Here is an 18,503-nt window from a genome sequence, read left to right on the forward strand (position 1 = left end):
CAACTGAAGAATTAGCCAGCTACATATGTCTGCCATCAGCTTATATTTCAGTGTCTTGCAACTCAATACTGCTTTTAACAGAGAAACATCAAGCAATATTTTTTTGTGTGTATATATAAATATTTTGATTTTAAAAGCCTTTTTTTTTTAATTCTTTTAAAGGAATAGAGAATCATCCATTCTTGCCCTCAACTCTTACAAGTAGTATGATGTATTAACAAGGCTAGCAAGACTGTTAATCAAGAAACTTACTCAGATAATAGATTTCAGCTTAGGAGTAAATTATTACTCTTGCAGGGTGGTACATAGAATCATAGAATCATAGAATGGTTAGGGCTGGAAGGGACCTTCAAAGGTCATCTAGTCCAACCCCCCTGCAACAAACAGGGATATCTCCAACTAGATCAGGTTGCTCAGGGCCTTGTCCAACCTGGCCTTGAACGTCTCCAGGGATGGAGCATCCACCACCTCTCTGGGCAACCTGTTCCAGTGTTCTACCACTCTCATAGTAAAAAATTTTTTCCTAATATCCAACCTGAACCTACCTCCCTCTATTTTAAAACCATTACCCCTTGTCCTATCATAACTGGCCCTCCTGAAAAGCCTCTCCCCATCTTTCCTGTAGGCCCCCTTGAGGTACTGGAAGACCGCTATAAGGTCACCCCGGAGCCTCCTCTTCTCCAGGCTGAACAGCCCCAACTCTTTCAGCCTGTCCTCATAGGAAAGGTGCTCCAGCCCTCTTATCATCTTCGTGGCCCTCCTCTGGACCCTCTCCAACTGGTCCATGTCCTTCTTATGTTGGGGACTCCAGAACTGGACGCAGTACTCCAAGTGAGGTCTCACGAGGGCAGAGTAGAGGGGGAGAATCACCTCCCTCGACCTGCTGGCCACGCTCCTCTTGATGCAGCCCAGGACGCGGTTGGCCTTCTGGGCCGCAAGAGCACATTGCCGGCTCATATTGAGCTTCTCATCCACCAGTACTCCCAAGTCCTTCTCCTCAGGGCTGCTCTCGATCCAATCACCACCCAGTCTGTATTTATGCCTGGGATTGCCACGACCCAGATGTAGGACCTTGCATTTGGCCTGGTTAAACTTCATGAGGTTGGTACGGGCCCACCTCTCCAGCCTGTCGAGGTCCCTCTGGATGGCATCCCTCCCTTCCAGCGTGTCGACGGCACCACACAGCTTGGTGTCATCGGCGAACTTGCTGAGGGTGCACTCCATGCCACTGTCCACGTCACCGACAAAGATGTTGAAGAGGGCCGGGCCCAACACAGACCCCTGAGGGACGCCACTCGTGACCGGTCTCCACTTGGACATTGAGCCGTTGACCACTACTCTCTGAGTGCGGCCATTGAGCCAATTCCTTATCCACCGAGTGGTCCATCCATCAAACCCATGACTCTCTAATTTAGAGAGAAGAATGTCGTGCGGGACAGTGTCAAAAGCTTTGCACAACTCCAGGTAGATGACATCCATTGGTCGACCCTTGTCCACCGATGCTGTCACCCCATCATAAAAGGCCACCAAGTTGGTCAGGCACGATCTGCCTTTGGTGAAGCCATGTTGGCTGTCACCCACCACCTCCTTGCTCTCCATGTGCCTTAGCATGGTTCCCAGGAGAATCTGCTCCATGACCTTGCCAGACACAGAGGTGAGGCTGACCGGTCTGTAGTTGCCCGGGTCCTCCTTGTTCCCCTTTTTAAAAATGGGGGTTATGTTCCCTCTCTTCCAGTCATCGGGGACCTCACCAGACCGCCACGACTTCTCAAATACAATGGCCAGTGGCTTGGCAACTTCATCCGCCAGTTCCTTCCGGACCCGCGGATGGATCTCATCAGGTCCCATGGACTTGTGCACCTACTTGTACACTTACAAAGGACAGATAATGAGTTTTGTTTATAATGCTCACTACCACTTAAAGTCTTACATGCATCCAATTTTTTTTGAGTGATCTCTAAGCTTACTACCCACATGAAGGCTATTCACTTTTATCTTTAAGTAGGTAATTATGGTCTTCTCCTAATACCGGATGGATACAAACTGCAATCTGCAAGACTGTTTCTTGACAGAAAAGGTCTGGAATCAATTCAGAAGCGAAGCAACAGCAAAACTGCGCATACTTAAGTACTTTAATTGGTGAGAAATAGACAGAATCTGGTCCTTGACTGATCTTGATTGTTGCAGCAGTATTTCACAGCCACAAACTTGTCATGTCTCACCTCCATGCCCGGCAAGATCATGAAGCAGATCCTCCTGGCGACTATGCTAAGGCACATAGAAAATAAGGAGGTGATTGGTGACAGTCAACACAGCTTCACGAAGGGCAAATCCTGCCTGACTAATCTGGTGGCCTTCTATGATGAGGTTACAGCATTGATGGATAGGGAAACAGCAACTGACATCGTCTACCTGGACTTGTCCAAAGCATTTGATACTGTCCCACACGACATCCTTGTCTCTAAACTGGAAAGACATGGTTTTGATGGATGGCCACTCGGTGGATAAGAAATTGGCTGGATGGTCGCACTCAAAGAGTTGCTGTGAATGGTTCAATGTCCAAGTGGAGGCCAGTGACAAGTGGTGTTCCTCAGGGGTCAGCACTGGGTCCAGCACTGTTTAACATCTTTGTTGGTGACATGGACAGTGGGATCAAGTGCACCCTCAGCAAGTTTGCAGATGACACCAAGTTGTGTGGTGTTGTGGACACACTGGAAAGAAGGGATGCCATCTAGAGGGACCTTGACAGGCTGGAGAGGTGGGCCTGTGAGAACCTCATGAAGTTCAACAAGGCCAACTGCAAGGTCCTGCACGTGGGTCAGGGCAATCCCAAGTACAAGCACAGGCTGAGCGGAGAATGGATTGAGAGCAGCACAGAGGAAAAGGACCTGGGAGTGCTGATTGATGAGAAGCTCAACATGAGCCAGCAATGTGCACTGGCAGCCCAGAAAGCCAACCGTATCCTGGGCTGCATCAAAAGGAGCATGGCCAGCAGGTCGAGGGAGGTGATTCTGTCCCTCTACTCTCGTGAGACTCCACCTGGAATACTGCATTCAGCTCTGGAGTTCCCAACACAAGGACATGGAGCTGCTGGAGCGGGTCCAGAGGAGGGCCACAAAGATGATCTGAGGGCTGGAGCACCTCTGCTATGAAGACAGGCTGAGAGAGTTGGGGCTGTTTAGCCTGGAGAAAAGAAGGCTCCAGGATGATCTTATTGGAGCCTTCCAGTACTTCAAGGGTGCCTACAGGAAAGCTGGAGAGGGACTTTTGACAAGGGTATATGGTGATAAGACAAGGGGCAATGGCTTTAAACTGAAAGAGGGGAGATTTCGATTAGATATGAGGAAGAAATTTTTCCCTCTGAGGCTGGTGAGGCACTGGAACAGGTTGCCCAGAGAAGCTGTAGATGCCTCATCCCTGGAAGTGTTCAAGGCCAGGTGGATGAGGCTTTGAGCAACCTGGTGTAGTGGAGGGTGTCCCTGTCCATGGCAGAGGGGTTGGAACTAGAGGATCTTTGAGGTCCCTTCCAACCCTAACCATTCTATGATTCTATGTCACTTAAGCAATCCAGGCGCTAAAACACTACATAATATTCCAAGAGTGATCTCACTCCTCCCTCTACTGCATGACCAGGAATTTTGAGTTTTCAGCCTTTTACAAGCAAAAAAAAGTTTCAGTGCTTTCCTAAGCATCACATCAAAATACTGTCTCTCTCAAGGTAGATTTCTAATCAGTGCCTCTGGAAACAGCGACAGTGTCAACACTATTTGGTCTAATTGTAACATCGGCATAGGAAGTTCAGATTGCAATCTTTCCATTTCTAACATAGAACTAGCCATATTTACAGAAGAAAAGTTCCAGAGGAGAGCACTGAAGTCTAGAGATTTGAAAGCCTGTAGACAGTATGGTGTGACCAGATGGAATCCTTTCAAGTAGTTTTTGGGGGGAAGGTTTTGTGGTGTTTTGTTTTGTTTTTTTGTGGTGGGTGTTTTTTGTGTTTTGTGACAGCAAAGTTTTGTTGACATCTGCAGGCATGCAAGAGCAGTATCCTATCTGAAAGAAAAATAGGTCAGTTTTTTTCTCCATACCAAAAAACATTACTGAAAGAACAAGAGCATTTTACAAAAAGCATCAAGATAAAGAAAACTCTCAACATCTTCACATCTTGATTCATACATTCCTCCACAAGGACAAGATTATATGAATACTCTGGGAATGCTGATCATGACAATTAGAGACAAAAGTGAGAAGACCTCTTTTCAGCAGCTATGCAGTGTGACTACCCCATGGTAGTAGTAGACCCACAATGCTTATGTTCCACACTCCCAGATACACTGTAGGCAAACTCAGGCCTTCCTGTCAAGGAATAGTCAAAACGTTTTGCAACTATAACAAAAATGAAACAAACAAACAAAAACCCACACCACCACCACAACAAAGAAAGTTCCTTTGCCAGCTTCTGTTTTTTTCTAGTTAATTGCACCATTAACATCTAGTCACAACAAAGGAGGCAGGACTTCCTGCACAAGTACAAGGACAACCAATCCATTCAGCTTAAGAGGAAGAAATACATGTAGTCTAATTCACACCTCAAGAATACACCTGAGTTCTGGTTTTGATGGATCACTCCTCTCCTGCTCTCTCCAGAACCAAACTACTAGTCTTCCTACTGCACCAATGTGTTAGATCCTTTTCAGAAGAACCATTGTACTGTGAATGATTATCGAAGTATTTATTCACTACTGAGCGTTGACCATCGTATTCCTTTTGATATCTGTTGGCATGAAAAGAGAAATCACACTTCTCAGAAAAATAGATTCAGACTCTGAACACAAGTAGTTTTCACTTCATTATCTGAAAAACATAACCCTTATACATTTGTAATGGTCAAAGACCTTTCAAGTGTTTCAAATAATTTTCTTTTCTCCAGAATGAAGCACATGCAGCATTTGATTGCATAAAAGCTGAATTAAATCCTATTAGCAGCCTCTTGCATAGCAGTTCTGCATATTCAAGTATAGTCTGAGAAATACAGTGTTCTGTAAATAAGTACAAAAGAGAACCCATTTCAGTCTTTCTCAAGAACTTGTTTTCAACATAGCAAACCTCTTCTGTGCTCCACTGTAAAAAAAGGGCTAATTTGAAGCATTCTTGCTCTTAACACCTTTCACTCTTCACTCACTTCTGCAAAACAGAATCATGCACTTTCCATTCAGGAGGTGGGGGATGGGGAGCAAGTGTACCACACTATGCAGCAGTAACCTTAATAAAACATCTCATTTTAATTAGAAGTCTAGTTCCAAGTGTAGGTAAGTTCATGAAAAACTACACTTAACCTACTGTCTTACAACAGACTAAACAGCCCATTGAAATAATCTTAAAAAAATAAATTAAGTACTGCCTGAACTTTTAATGTCATGACATGAAGCGGTGGATACCAATACAGGCACAGCCCCCAAGTCAGCAGTGAGCAGAGCTGGTAGATTGATGCAGCACAGCACTCGCTTGTACTGGCACAGCACTACATTCAAGTCAAAGCTGCCAAACTGCCTACAGCTCAAGAGCAGAATTACTCAGAATAGTTTTAGGAGTTTCCCCACCATGTCAGCCCTCAGAGTAAGTTGAAACATTAAACAGCCTATTTACAGCTGAAATAGACATTGCTATTTTCTTTGAATTAAAAACACCTGAATAATCTGAAATAGGAGTTCATTTGAAGAAGGAAAGCTAACTAACAAAATGAGGAAGCAAAAAATATGCTTGTTAAAATGGAATTTTACGATTTTTTTTTACCTTTTTTTGATTAATCACTGCATCCTGAAGCCAGTTAAATTCATCAGTCATGGATAATGTATCTTAGTTTTCATGCATAAAAAGAAATTTCAGGAAGCTTACCGGGCCCAATCTGCATGCTGAAGTGTAGAAATAAATCAAAGACATTCCATGCACTCAAGCTGCAAGAACCAGATAGCTTCCAAAACACTAAAATGCAAACAATTCTAAGTCAACTAATTTAAAAAATTCTTAGTAGTGAATAAACGATCATATTGTGATTGCTATTACCTGCACAAAAAAGGTCAGGGCAAATGGGTTTGTGATTGCTCATTGATGAATATTATATGGGTCTTTAGGAAAAAAATCTGAAAGATGCAACAGAAGAAGTAGTACATTGGTTTGCATTACTCCAAGACACTGATCCTGCCAACCTCCTCTGCAACAACATTCTTCAAGAATGAAAATCATCTGAGGTCTAATCAAATGTAGTACAAGAAGGAAAAAAGTTAATCTGAAGGTGAAGATCAATTCCATAGCACCTTCCTCTTTAACCAGTTCTGAAATAGCCTATGTTGAAAGAAAAGCTGCCCAGCTAGAGAGGAGTTATTCCTATTCTTTCAGGTTCTGGTCTTGAACTAGATACTGACAATATGTCAACTAAGATTGGTTTATTTAAAAAAGAAAAAAAAAAGGCTCCTCCAAACAGGTACTGTCTCTTTTCTTCCTTCCCTAGCTGTACTCTTCTGGCAAGTTACGACAACCTTTCTTCTGACATGAGTGCTCGAGGAGTTCATGGTGCATTGCAGCAGTCTCCAAAGAGGGGTGCAGGAACCTCAAGGGGTATACAAGACAGTTCCTTGGGAGCATGGGAAGAAAATATTATTTGTAATGTAAATAAAGTACAAAAATATTTCTGTGTTTATTTCATATTTATCTCATCCTTTAACTTTTATTTTGTACCATAAAAAATATTAGTAGAGTAATAGATTTATAGAATTCATAAGTAAACAAATATATGCATATGAAGGATGCATACTCATTGATACAAGCACATAGTCAAAAGACTATGAAGACCACTGGTGTGTATTAGATCATGGAACGGACTCACCACACTGAGTGAAAGATTTTGCAGCTGAGGGGGGCGTTTGCTCTCTATAAACCAGATCAGTTCCCAGATGCAAGTAAAAAATACAAACATCACCACAATAGAGAGCACAAGAGTTTACTCCTTTCAGTAGAAGCCCACAATTGTGCTATCAAACTATAATCTGTTAACAGTGCTCAGTTATTTCCAGTTTCTCTGGAACAAAACAAAGTAATGAGAACAATATTAGCAGTTTGCTGAAGACAATTCAAGGGGTTTGAGTATTCCACAGGTGTTTTGGACTAAAGACTTACGACAGAGATCAAATAAGAGAGATTCAAGCATCAAGGAATGCAGAATTACAAAACACACATGGTCTTCATAAAATCCAAACTCTGGGAGACTAATATGATTTACTGCTGCAAACAGAGCAGCGCATTAATTTTTGTCCCTTGATGAAGATGGTGGCAATTAAGTGTGGTAACAGGATAAGCAAAGTGATTGAAAAAGCGTAAAAACACCACTTTGCATGACACCAGTAAAGCCTCATCCGAGTAGAGGTGCATTGACCTCACTGTTTTTTAAAAGTGAGGAACAAGAACAATTACAAATTCAAGGCTTCTAAGATGTCCAAGAGCACAGAGACTAAGACTTTAAGAGTTTATTTTGTTTTATTTTAGTATTATGAAGTTCAGAAAGAAAATTCAAGTTCTGCTTGCAATTACAAAGGAGAGCAAGAAGGAAGAGAAGCTATTTGAATTAAATCACACTGACTCAAGAACTGAAAGACCTACTGATTGTAAGCAAAATTCAGCAAGATAGCACAATAAAAATGATCTGCAAGAGGGTCTCAGTCTTCCATCAGAGAGAGAGGGGAGGAAGCAGTTTTTAAACATAGACCTTACATAACATGGTCAGCTAACTTCGTAGCCTAGAATCATCTAGAATCATCTTTTAGCCTTTTATGCAACTGAGCTCTTGTCTTCCTTACAGGCTAAGCAGACACAATCAAGATCCAAAAAAAAAAAACAAAGAACACCAAAAAAACCCACAAGTGTTAGAGATGCAGCAGTCATTTAACATTTTCAAGAGAGAGTATGTTCTTTGTTAAAAAGCAGTGCCATACACAGCCTTTTCACTGTGCTTAAGTTCAACATTTTAAGTTATCACATAAGAGGAAAAACTCCAATGTTCGAGAAAACACAAATCAAAGCCAGAAAGATAGTTTAAAAAAATTATAGTCTATAGTCATCTAACTTGAGTAAAAACAAATTCAATTCTGCATCAAGACTATCAGTAATGTCTTTTTTCTTCTGTCTCCAAATTCAGGACAGGTGCATGAATTTCTGTGCGGGAGGAAGCAAAGCACACTTGTGTTTTTAAATGCCTTTGGTTGTTTTGGTTTTTTTCTTTCTTTTTTTTTTTCATTTGGGCTGAGGGGGTAGGGGTTGGCATAAAGATCTTCCCCGAGATCACTACCTTTTAGCCTGTTGAGGGAACCAACTAGTACTCTCAGCATATATTTAACAAGCAACAGCTACCAGTAGAGGGCTTGGTTCACATAACATCTACTTACCAGAGTCATAAACGACTGCACAAAAGACATCCCAAATCAGAATCACTCACATACTGTGACATTAATTCTTCAAAAAAAAAAAGCTCCTCGATTAAAGCAGTGCTATTCAGAAATATTATAAATTAATGCATAGCAGTGGATTACTAAAACGCAGTCCAATTCTGAATACTTTAAAAGTATTCACCTTCCAGAACCATAAGGTCTATGACATTATGGCATGGTAATTTTTACATTGAGAAACACAAAGGCAGACAGAATGTCTTCTACAGGCTATGGCTTTACTTACAGATGTAGCTGACCTAAGCAACACAAATAAGTATTTCTAAACTGTAAGACAGGGAAAAAAAAAAAAAAAGAAAAGCTAGCACACTTTTAATCTTCCTAATGTCTGAAGACAGATTCCCTTCAAGAGGGCAGGGGACACCGCTGCAACTGCAACAAAAACCTGTGTATCATGGTATGCTGTTTCCCTCCCACTTCTTTGTTAATAACCATCCTCTCGCCTCTACATCTCTGGACACTAATGCTCCTGCAAAGCATCATCTTCTCTATGAGATTAGCAACTGTAAGTAACAGCATTACCAAATTCCCTCTATCATGTCTCTAAAGCAAAGTAAGAGTGATGCACATCAATTGGGTAAGCAACAGATTGGTCACCTTGGCTATGTGCAGCCAACAATATATGAAGACAAGATCCTTCACTTTAAATTTAACATGACAGACCAAGATCAGTAGTATCCAATTGATCCACTTCAGAGTACTGCAGCAGCACCCAGCTGTGTTTCCACAACCAGTTCCAAGAACAATCCCTTTCTTTTCTACTAGGAAAGCCACTGTTGGAATGACTGCATGAAATCTGAGGTGGTTAAACACCTATCATCCTACTAGGCCCACAAGACAAACCCTTGTCAAAAGGTATCCCCTCTGTACGTGTACATGCATCTTCCTCCAACACTGCTTTGCCGTGAGAACACAATCAGTAGAAGAGTTATGCATATGAAGCTTGTAAATAAAACTAAGGAAAAAAAAAATCTGTTCTATAATTGGCACTAGCGTCAACATTACTGTAACACTCCCTCACAACATTTATTTACCTTTTAAGAGAAAAAAAGAATAGCGCAAACTTTAACTGCAAGATGAAATTGCTACATTCAAAGCAGTGAACCACATTGCTGGTGAACACATTTTCAGGTCAGTCTTAACACAAAATAACTGCCAACCTTGATGCACTGGGTCAAGAAGCAGAGGCATAACAATAGGTCTTTATGTAGTGCAAATTTTATATAATGGTACTAGGATGTTTATACCAGCTGCCCTACTGAGTCTTTGAGATACACGCCGTACAAGTCAGTACAAAAGCCACAGCTAAAGAACAAGCTTAATCTTTCAAATTCTTGACAGTCAGTGAAATATCTCCTTTAATGCATAGTATTATTCAACACTAGAGACCATTACTGTTAGTCAACAGGAACTGAAGTCACTTTGGGGAGGGGGACAATAAGCCCCCTGAAACACAGTGAAAAAAAGCACAATAGCTTTGTGAACATCTTTCATATGAAAGTATGGCGTCATCATGATTTAAAAGCTACCAGTACTCTGTGGCCAGAAATCACATACATAATCACAGATGTGGCATATTTCATACTACGGACATGGGGAAAAACGTAGATATCCAATGTTATTAGTATGCATGACACGCCCTTATTAAAAGCTTTTGTTTTCTCAACTTCATCTTGCAAACTGTTCTGCCAAGTCCGAAGTGAAAATAATTGCTTCCCTTCTTCATATAAGCCTAAATGCTTGCTAACATGTAAATGGCTTTGGAAACGAAACATCCTGCAACAGAACAGCTGAGTTACTATCTAGAACTTCAACTTAACTTCTGAAGTTTACACTATGACAGTTTTTTAAATTAATACTTACATAGAATATCAAGCATATCAGATATTGCATATTCCGTCCTCCATCTTTTTTTTTTTGGGGGGGGGGGGGGGGGGGAGGGGCACAGCAGACAGGACATCACTTGAAAAAAAAAAAATCTGCACATAGAGACCTATCCACGTTGCAGAACAAATTCACGGCATTTGAGAAATTAATAGTTTGCGTTAATTAACATTCACAACAAAACTGTTCTGGTAATGATCCTGTACTTAGGTTGTCTATAGCTCCTCCATGGCACAACCTACCAAGAAAATTGCTTCCTATGCTTTGTAATGAGATACGGAGAACTCACACTTTGAGAAACTATAGTTCCACAATGTTAGATTCTGCACTAGAATGTCTCAGTGGTGCCATAAAGAGCTTTCTTGACTGCTGCAATATAAACACACCAAAAACTTATCTGCCAAGCTTAGAAATACAAGTCATGTTCTGCCTACAAAACAGAGTTATCAAACGACCTGGTCAATCTATCATGGACCGGGAGTCAGAAATTTAGAGGATGGGAGGAGAAATCAGTGTGTTTCCACATGTATTCTGTGGTTTATTTATAGCATATCTAATTCCATGCTCAAGATAGCAATTGCCAGCTTCCATTCCACACTAAGAATCAGGCTACAGAACATCATTTAACTCCATCAGGAGGAGACCTGAAAGGAAAGAGTAAATTGCTGCCATGGTTAGTACTTGTCTTGATACTTCCTTGCAGTGGCTAAGATCAAGTATCTCTATAGCACACCAAACAATTAGTTCTATCAGAACAGATGAAAAGTCAGTTTCAAAAAACACACTTCAAAGAATCACCACAACCCTCCATAAACCCCACAGATGAACTGAGCTGCCTAATAATAGCGTGAAATAGGTCAGTCTCAAAAGAACATACATTTTCTCATGGAATTCCAGCTATACAGAGTGAAAGGTAGGATGAAAAAAGTTCTGGAAACAGAATATTCTTCACTTCATTAGGATGTGATCCACATGTTCCTTTAGATCCCTAAACGCAGCAGAAAAACCCACTAGAACATGGACTTCTTAAAGCACGGCCAAGTACCAAGAGGCAATTTTCAGACTGCAAGAAAACAGCGTTGCAACAGTACGATCTGGCTTTAGTTTAGTCATGACAGTTTAATAGTTTAACCACGATCTAAAAAATACATCAAATTAATTCCAGGTTCAGCTAAAGCTTCCGTTTGCATAAAGACAGCCTACAATGCAAATAAGCTTTCCCAGTAACTCCTCTCCAATAGCATACGGATTAGTCTGAAATAGAAAAAGCTTGACACGCACGGCTTCAAAATTTTTGAAGCCTTGATCATGACGCCCTCACACGCAGGGCGACTCAGCACGACTGAAAAGGCTCCTTAAGGAGAAGCAGCCTCGGCGGTATCTGTGCAGCCTTCAGCATCACGCCAGACGGCGGTTTGGATCGGCACTGCGTGCACAGGGAGAGGCATGCGTTTTCAGCCGCTTAGGAGACAAACCTCTCGTCACTATTAAAAGCACGAGCATCTTCCTTAATTTTTCTCGGGGGGGCATGGGGGATGGTTTCTTCCAAAGGTTTTTATTTCCCTTCCCAGACGTAACACCTCTTGCAGACCCCGAATTCCCTATCTGTTGAAGGCGCTATGGACCAGAAGTTGAAAACCGCTACTTCTTAACAGATCTCCTCTCGGTTATGGAGTAACCATTTGTCCGAGAGACCTACCGCTATAACTCTCTCTCACCATTGAGACCATCTCCCAAAAATATAGTGGAGGGTGAAAACGCCACTGCGTCATGGGGGGGGGGGGGGGGGGGGGGGAAGGTGGAATAAAAAAAAAAAAAAAAAAAGGGCAGACGCAAGCCACCCGATGCATTCGCACCGTCTGCGCCTCCTCGAGGCTGGGAGAGCTTTTCGCTTTTTCCTCCCACCGCTGCCGACACGCTCCGAGCACGCACAAGCGCCGAGCGCGGCCCCGCCGGCGGCACGACGCGGCGCCCGGCGCGGAGACGGCCGGCCGGGGAGCGGGGCGGCGGCGGAGGGGTACGCGGCGGCCGCTCACCTTGTCCAGCTCATCGTGCAGCTCGGCCAGGCTGGGCCGGATGAGCTTCTCGCCCAGGTCGGCGGCCGTGTGGCGGTAGTGGTCGATGCGGGGCACGGCGTCCATGGTGTTGTGGCCGAAGGTGCGCAGGTAGTAGGTGTTGGTGTGGGTGTCGTAGTAGTAGTGGTGGTGCCCGCCGGAGTGGAGGCTACCCTCGCTCAGCACGGTGTCGCCGCCGTTCTGGAAGCTGACATTGCCGCCCTCCGAGCTGCCGCCTCCCGGCTCGCCGGGGCTCTCGTCGCCGGCCGACGGGTCCACGAAGTTCACCCGAAACCGGCCCTTGGCTTCCTCGCTGCCCTTCCCCGCCGCGCCGCCTTCCCCGCTCGCCTTGAGGGGCTCCTCGGCCTGGCGGCTGGCGCCCTCGGCCACCAAGTCCACTTGGAAGCGGCTCTGGCTCGGCGTGGGACCCAGCGGTCTGCCCGGCGCATCCTTGCCCTCCTCCTCGCCTGCGGCCCCCGGCGCTGCGGAGCCGGGCGGCGCCAGCTGCTGCTTGCCCTCCATGCCTGCCCCTCGCCGACGGAGAACTGCGCGCGGCTGCGGCCCCGACCGCGGCCCCGGCTGCTCTGAACGCTCCTCGCGGCGGCGGCGGCGGCTCCGCTGCTTTAAACCGCCAACCAGCGCCCGGGGCTGCAGCGCGCCGCAGACAACGCCAGGCGCCGCGCCCGCCCCGCCCCGCCCCCCCGCCGCAGCGCCAGGTGATGATGCCGCCGGTGCGGCCGCCGCCTCCCCCCACCCGCCCCTCGCGCCCCCTCAGCGAGACGCGGCCCCGCCGCCGCCCTCTCGCCCCGCACCGGCCGCTCTCTCCCTCCGCCCCCACCGCCTTCCCGCCGCCGCTCGCCTTCCCCCCCCCCCCACCCCGAGCGCGCCCGCTACCCGAAGGCGCCGCCCGCCGCGCTGACAGCGCCACGCGGGGAGGAGCGGTCGCGCCGGGCGAGCCCACCGGGGCTTCGGCGGGAGGGAGCGGCGCCGGGGCCCGCGGCCAGCGTGGGGCGGCGGAGCCGGGAAGGAAGCGGCCCCCGGTGCCCTTCACCTCCCCGCCCCCGCCCTCCGGCCGCTCCACCTGATCCCCGCTCGGCGGAGGCAGGAACTTCGACGCGAACCGGCCGGCGCCGCCTCGCCGCGCCCGCTCGCTTCCCCGCTCGGGCGGAGGCGAGATGCGGGGGGCCGCCGGCGCCGCCTGCTCCCCAGGCTCCGCCCGCTGCCGGCTGCGGCGGCGCTCGCGGGGAAGGCGGCGGCTCCTCCCGGCGCAAACTATGGCCGCCGCTGCATCCGCCCCGTTGCGGCCCAGGAGAGGGGGGCGGGGGGGGAAGCGCAGCGCCGGGCCTGGGGCGGGGGGCCGCGGCGCCCCGGCGCCCGCCCGCCCGTGAAAGCTTGTCAGCCCGCCGGCTGCCGCCACATCTCGCGAGAGGAGCGCCGGCGGCGGGGGATGCGCGGGCCGCGCCGGCTCCGCCGGCTGCGGGGACGCTTGAGCGCCTGCCCGCGCTGCTCGGGACCCCGGCCCGCCCCGCGGTGCCGGCCGAGCTGGCCCCGTCCGCGGGCGGCGCCGCAGCAGGAGGACCGGGCAGCCGCCTCGCTGCCCAGGGCGCTTCGTGGGCGGGGGACGGTGCGCGGGATGGAGGCTAGGCGGCCGCGGGGCTCCGAGGCCCGGGCAGCCTCCGGGGCCCTCCGGGGCCGTCCGTCGCCGGTGCTGGCTGCGTCTCGGCCGCCGGCCCCTCGGCGGAACCCCCCAGTCCTGGTCTGCGGCGCCTCATGCCTATCTTTGCCGTGCGCCGCCTCGCTGCTCCGGAACGCTGACCGGGTGCGGAAGGGTCCGGGCGTGCGGCGTGGATGACTAAGTGCAAAGAGGAGAGGTGTGCCTGCGGGTGAGCGGGGACCAGTGAATGCCGGGGATGCACAGGAATGTTTGCCCACGGGTACCCTGGTGGAGGAAGAAAGGAGGAGAGCAAAAGTAGGTGGTCGTTTGAGCAGTGTTTTCACCTTGCAGCCTCCAGATCTTTTCCGAGCGTGGTGTAAGGATCCTTCTCTCCTCGCATAATGTCAGTAATAAGTCCTTTTTTTTGCGTGTCCTGTGTTGTACCTCTTCACCGCTGTTCTCTTAAGTTGTATTTTTTCTCCGAAAGTGTGCATGATTCTTTAATGAATGCAATCGTTCAGCCAGTCGTTCAGCCTCCCCTCTCTTAGTGGAGCACAAGTGTCTGGGTAATCCATTAAAGCGTGGGAGGTTAGCTCCGAGGCTGCAAAAAAGGAACCTCAGACGAAAGCCAAATCCTTCTGCTTCCATAATAAGAAATCAGAAAGGCATCCACAAACGTTTTTTCATCGTATATTGTCTTTCTACTTAAAGATAGTGGCTCACAAAATAGGAGAGTCAAGCAACAGTTGCCAAAAGAGTTTTATCTTATTTAGTTGCTAAAAATCATCAAGCAGACATCCACACCTCTTTATTTCAAAACCGTTTTGGTTGGCACTTGGTTCCAAATCTTTTTTCCTAAAGGTATGCAGTTTTGTATATTTTTCCCCTCTGTCCAGCAAATTCTGAGTCCCAACATCCGTTTTCTAGCTCACCACATCTCTATTTTTTTATTTAAATTAACAAACTTCGTGACATAATCCAACAGAAAAGGACTGGAGTTATACAACAAAGCCTGCTTTTTCTCAACAGTTCTTGGAGGAAGAAGTATTTCAATTTTAGGGATGTGTACATGCGTAAAAGAGCTGAGGACACGCCAGTAGATTGAAAAGATGGGTACACTGATCCGTTCCTGATCAAACATTGTTCTAGAAAAAGAAAAAAACACATGTACTTCAAAATTGTTTAAGAAATTCCTTGATGAATTCCAGAACTCCCAAGGAAAAACTCCATTAAAAAAAAACCCCAAGATTTAGTAGGTTTTCAGAATGTAAAGAATCTGCGAGTGAACTGGAAAATAAAAGATAAAACCATGCTGAAATTTTTACCTCTGTCAGGGAGCAAGGACTTGAAAAACAGTGGATGACAAAAAGAGCAAGTCAGAATAAGGGATTTTGGTTCAGAATTGAAAGCAAACAGCACTAGAACAGCAGATGATGTGCAAAGAAAATCCTCCACTGTACATTTTGCATAAGCAGACCTAAAGACTGCGTGATCAACACCTGCAGAGAATGTCATATGGTAAGGTGTTTGGAAGTGATTTAGATTTGGAAATGGTTGTTTCTGTCAGTTTCCTGTATCGATAAGTAATGACAGGAAAGAGGAGGAAAGCAGCTTGTGAAATCCCATACTCACGATGCAGTTGTGATGATGGGGTGTTAAAATATTTAGCGTTATATGTGGCTAGATATGTGTTGGCCGCATCTGTGAGGCCCGCAACCTGGCCGATGTCAGTTCCTCTTTCATCTTTGTGTAAATCATTGCTATGCAATGCTAAAACATTTAACCTGTCCCGCAATTCTACATCCTCAGAATCCGTGATCAGCTTGACCTCGCTCATACTGAGGGAGGCCAAAGCTCCAGTCTGAGCATAACAGGTGGCAGATGGAGCACTTGCACTTCAGGCTTCAGGAAGAGGTTCCTTGAGGGAGCTGGGTGGGAGTAGTTTGCTAGTGGGAAGAAAATGGGGCACAGAAAAGCCCTAGAAGAGAAGAGTACATCATCCTAGTGGAAAAACAGTAGGGGCCCATGATTCCACACGAGGAAGAACCTTATGGAAATAAAAGGAAAGGACAAGGTGTAGTGTTCATAGCAAATAAATTTTGTGATGCACATCCATCTAATGTAATGTGAGATAATGCTAAATACTGACTTTGAAGAAAGGATTGAGGATGCTACCATGGTCCCCATGAAAGAGAAGGAAATAGAGGACCCAAGAATAATAAGAAGATGGGTGAGGAAAGTGCAGGCCTGTCAGAACCAAAAGCATCAAAGAGATTAAGAAATCCCACTCGATGGGAAACGTCTGACAAGAGTGAGAGGAAAATGGAGCAAGTCTGCATGAAAGACTTGGGCCTGTGAGAAGGGTGAGAACCTGTAACAGGGAGCATAAAAGGCACAGATACTCCCTTTAACTGCCAAGTAAAATGCCATTAATACACTTTGAAGACCAAAAAAAAAAACCAACCCAGAATATTCACTTTAAGCTCTTAATTGAATGATTTCTAATATACCTCTACTTAAAACATTAATACAGCAGAGTCTAGATGTCATTGATGAACAAAATAAAATCTTAACACATTAAATAAAAGTAAGCGATAAATTATTCTATAACAAATTTTTTGTTTTCTTTACAAGATGTGGACGGAGGAAGTGTGGAGGGTTTCAGTGTCCTGTCAAAGATGCAAAAGCACTACTGAAAATTCCAAATTTGGTTTTAGTAGTTTAAAAACTTGGGAACATTGGGTTAATATTTATTTATGCATGTATAATACATACACTTGCTGGAGAAAATATCAGATGCAGCTGGCTCAATGGTTTACCATTATCAGAGGTACCTTTCATCACCAGAGAGATCCTTTTCGCCCTGGAGGGCATCAGAAGGGTCTGTGAGAATGGTTGTCAGCAAGGCTAAAAGGAGTTTAATGTCCGAACGAACCTCCATGTAAGAAGATCAGAATAAAACAGCTGTTCTGGGTCAGACGTAGAGTTTGTTTAGTCCAGTAACCAGCCTGCAGCAGTGGCCACCAAGGAAAGACTGCCTAAGAACAGGGCAAGCACAGCCCTTACGGGTACTTTACCAGCCTCCAACACTTTGCAGCTGGGGCATGGCTGAGCAAGCCAGGGGGGCGTTCTCTTCCATGAACTTGTCTGTTTTTCCCCTGACGTTGTGCAGTTTCCCTGATGTCCTGTGACAGGGGCTTCTACTTGTAAACATGGTGTGAGGAACTGCCTCCTTTTCCTGCTTTGAACTTAACATTTGCCAGCTTCACTGGATACTCTGTAGTGCTCATTTGATACCCAACATGACATGCTGGAAAATGCAGCCAGTTCATGACATCTTGACTATCGTGGCTGTTTAGACCTTGACTAGGTCTTTCTCCTGTTTGCCTCTTTTCCAAGCAGAAGAACTTAGTGAAGTCTTTGGTCCTGTGGACACTGTTCCACATATCCTTGCTCCTCTCTGGTTCAACCAGATGCTTTTTGAGGTGTGCACACAGTGTTCAGCTTGTGAGGGCACTGTGGATCTCCTTTTAGTGTGTGAACAGACCATTTAGTCCGATTCTTATTCCTGTGTTTAAATCATCTATTTATCAAAACACAGACCTTCTTATTTCATTGATCCGTAGTCTCCTTAAAAGCCTTTGGCAACAGATCTTTTCAAAAGTGTTTCAGAAATCCATGTAAATAGTTTCTACTAAATCTTAACCTACTTGCTTGTGAATGCCTTCAGAAAACTCTGGCATACTCCCAATGCGCAAGAGCTGTGCTGACAGTCCAAAAATCGTATTTGTCAATGTATCCACTGATTCTGTGCTTTGCTATAGTTTCTCATGATTTGTCTAATAATGTGCACCAGACTTACAAGCATGTGGGTCGACAGATCTCTCCTCGAATCATTAAAAATAGGTATCTCATTTCCAAAGGTCATGTCCTTAGGCACAAAGCTGGTTTTAAGATGCTGTGCATCGGAGTTAGTAATTCAGCAGTTTCATCCTTGAGTTCCTCTAGAGCTTAGAGCTGAGTGCCATTTGGACCTGTTGCCTTGTTACTGTTCAGGCAGATCCCTCCTATTTGTGCTTTGCAAAGAAAGGCTCCAGCAGAGGAACATCTCCTGCCTCTTCCACAGTGCAGGCAGATGACAAGAACTCCTTTTGCCTGCCTGATAGGGCCTTGTCTTCTCTGACTGCTCCGTTTATATCTTCATCATCCATTGGCCTTAGGCTCTTGACAGGCTTGCTGTTCCAGAAACACGTAAGAGATGATTTCTTATTATTTTTTTCTGCATATTCTATTCAGGCATTCATCTCATGCTTATGATCTGTTTTGATTTGGGTTTAATATATTTGGACACAACTTCAGCCTTTCAAAGGATTACTGCTTTCTTTTAGTAATGTGCCTTATTCCTGCTCTTTAGTT

General features: G+C 45.8%; 1 protein-coding gene across 4 annotated transcripts in view; it reads right to left on the bottom strand.

The window, feature by feature from the left end:
- SLC12A2 (solute carrier family 12 member 2) overlaps positions 1 to 12,955 on the bottom strand; it is a 67,148-nt gene extending 54,193 nt beyond the window's left edge. For 3 of the 4 annotated variants that reach the window (XM_086630032.1, XM_086630033.1, XM_086630034.1), the window contains exon 1: positions 12,416 to 12,662. In XM_086630032.1, the coding sequence (XP_086486158.1) occupies positions 12,416 to 12,520 (105 nt within the window). In that variant the 5' untranslated portion in view covers positions 12,521 to 12,662. Of the gene's footprint in view, positions 1 to 12,415 lie in introns of all 4 variants that reach the window. The other variant, XM_086630031.1, reaches the window with a different exon arrangement.
- Between the last annotated feature and the right edge of the window lie 5,548 nt (positions 12,956 to 18,503).

Source organism: Tauraco erythrolophus, chromosome Z (assembly GCF_009769465.1).
Source record: "Tauraco erythrolophus isolate bTauEry1 chromosome Z, bTauEry1.pri, whole genome shotgun sequence".
NCBI lineage: Eukaryota > Metazoa > Chordata > Aves > Musophagiformes > Musophagidae > Tauraco > Tauraco erythrolophus.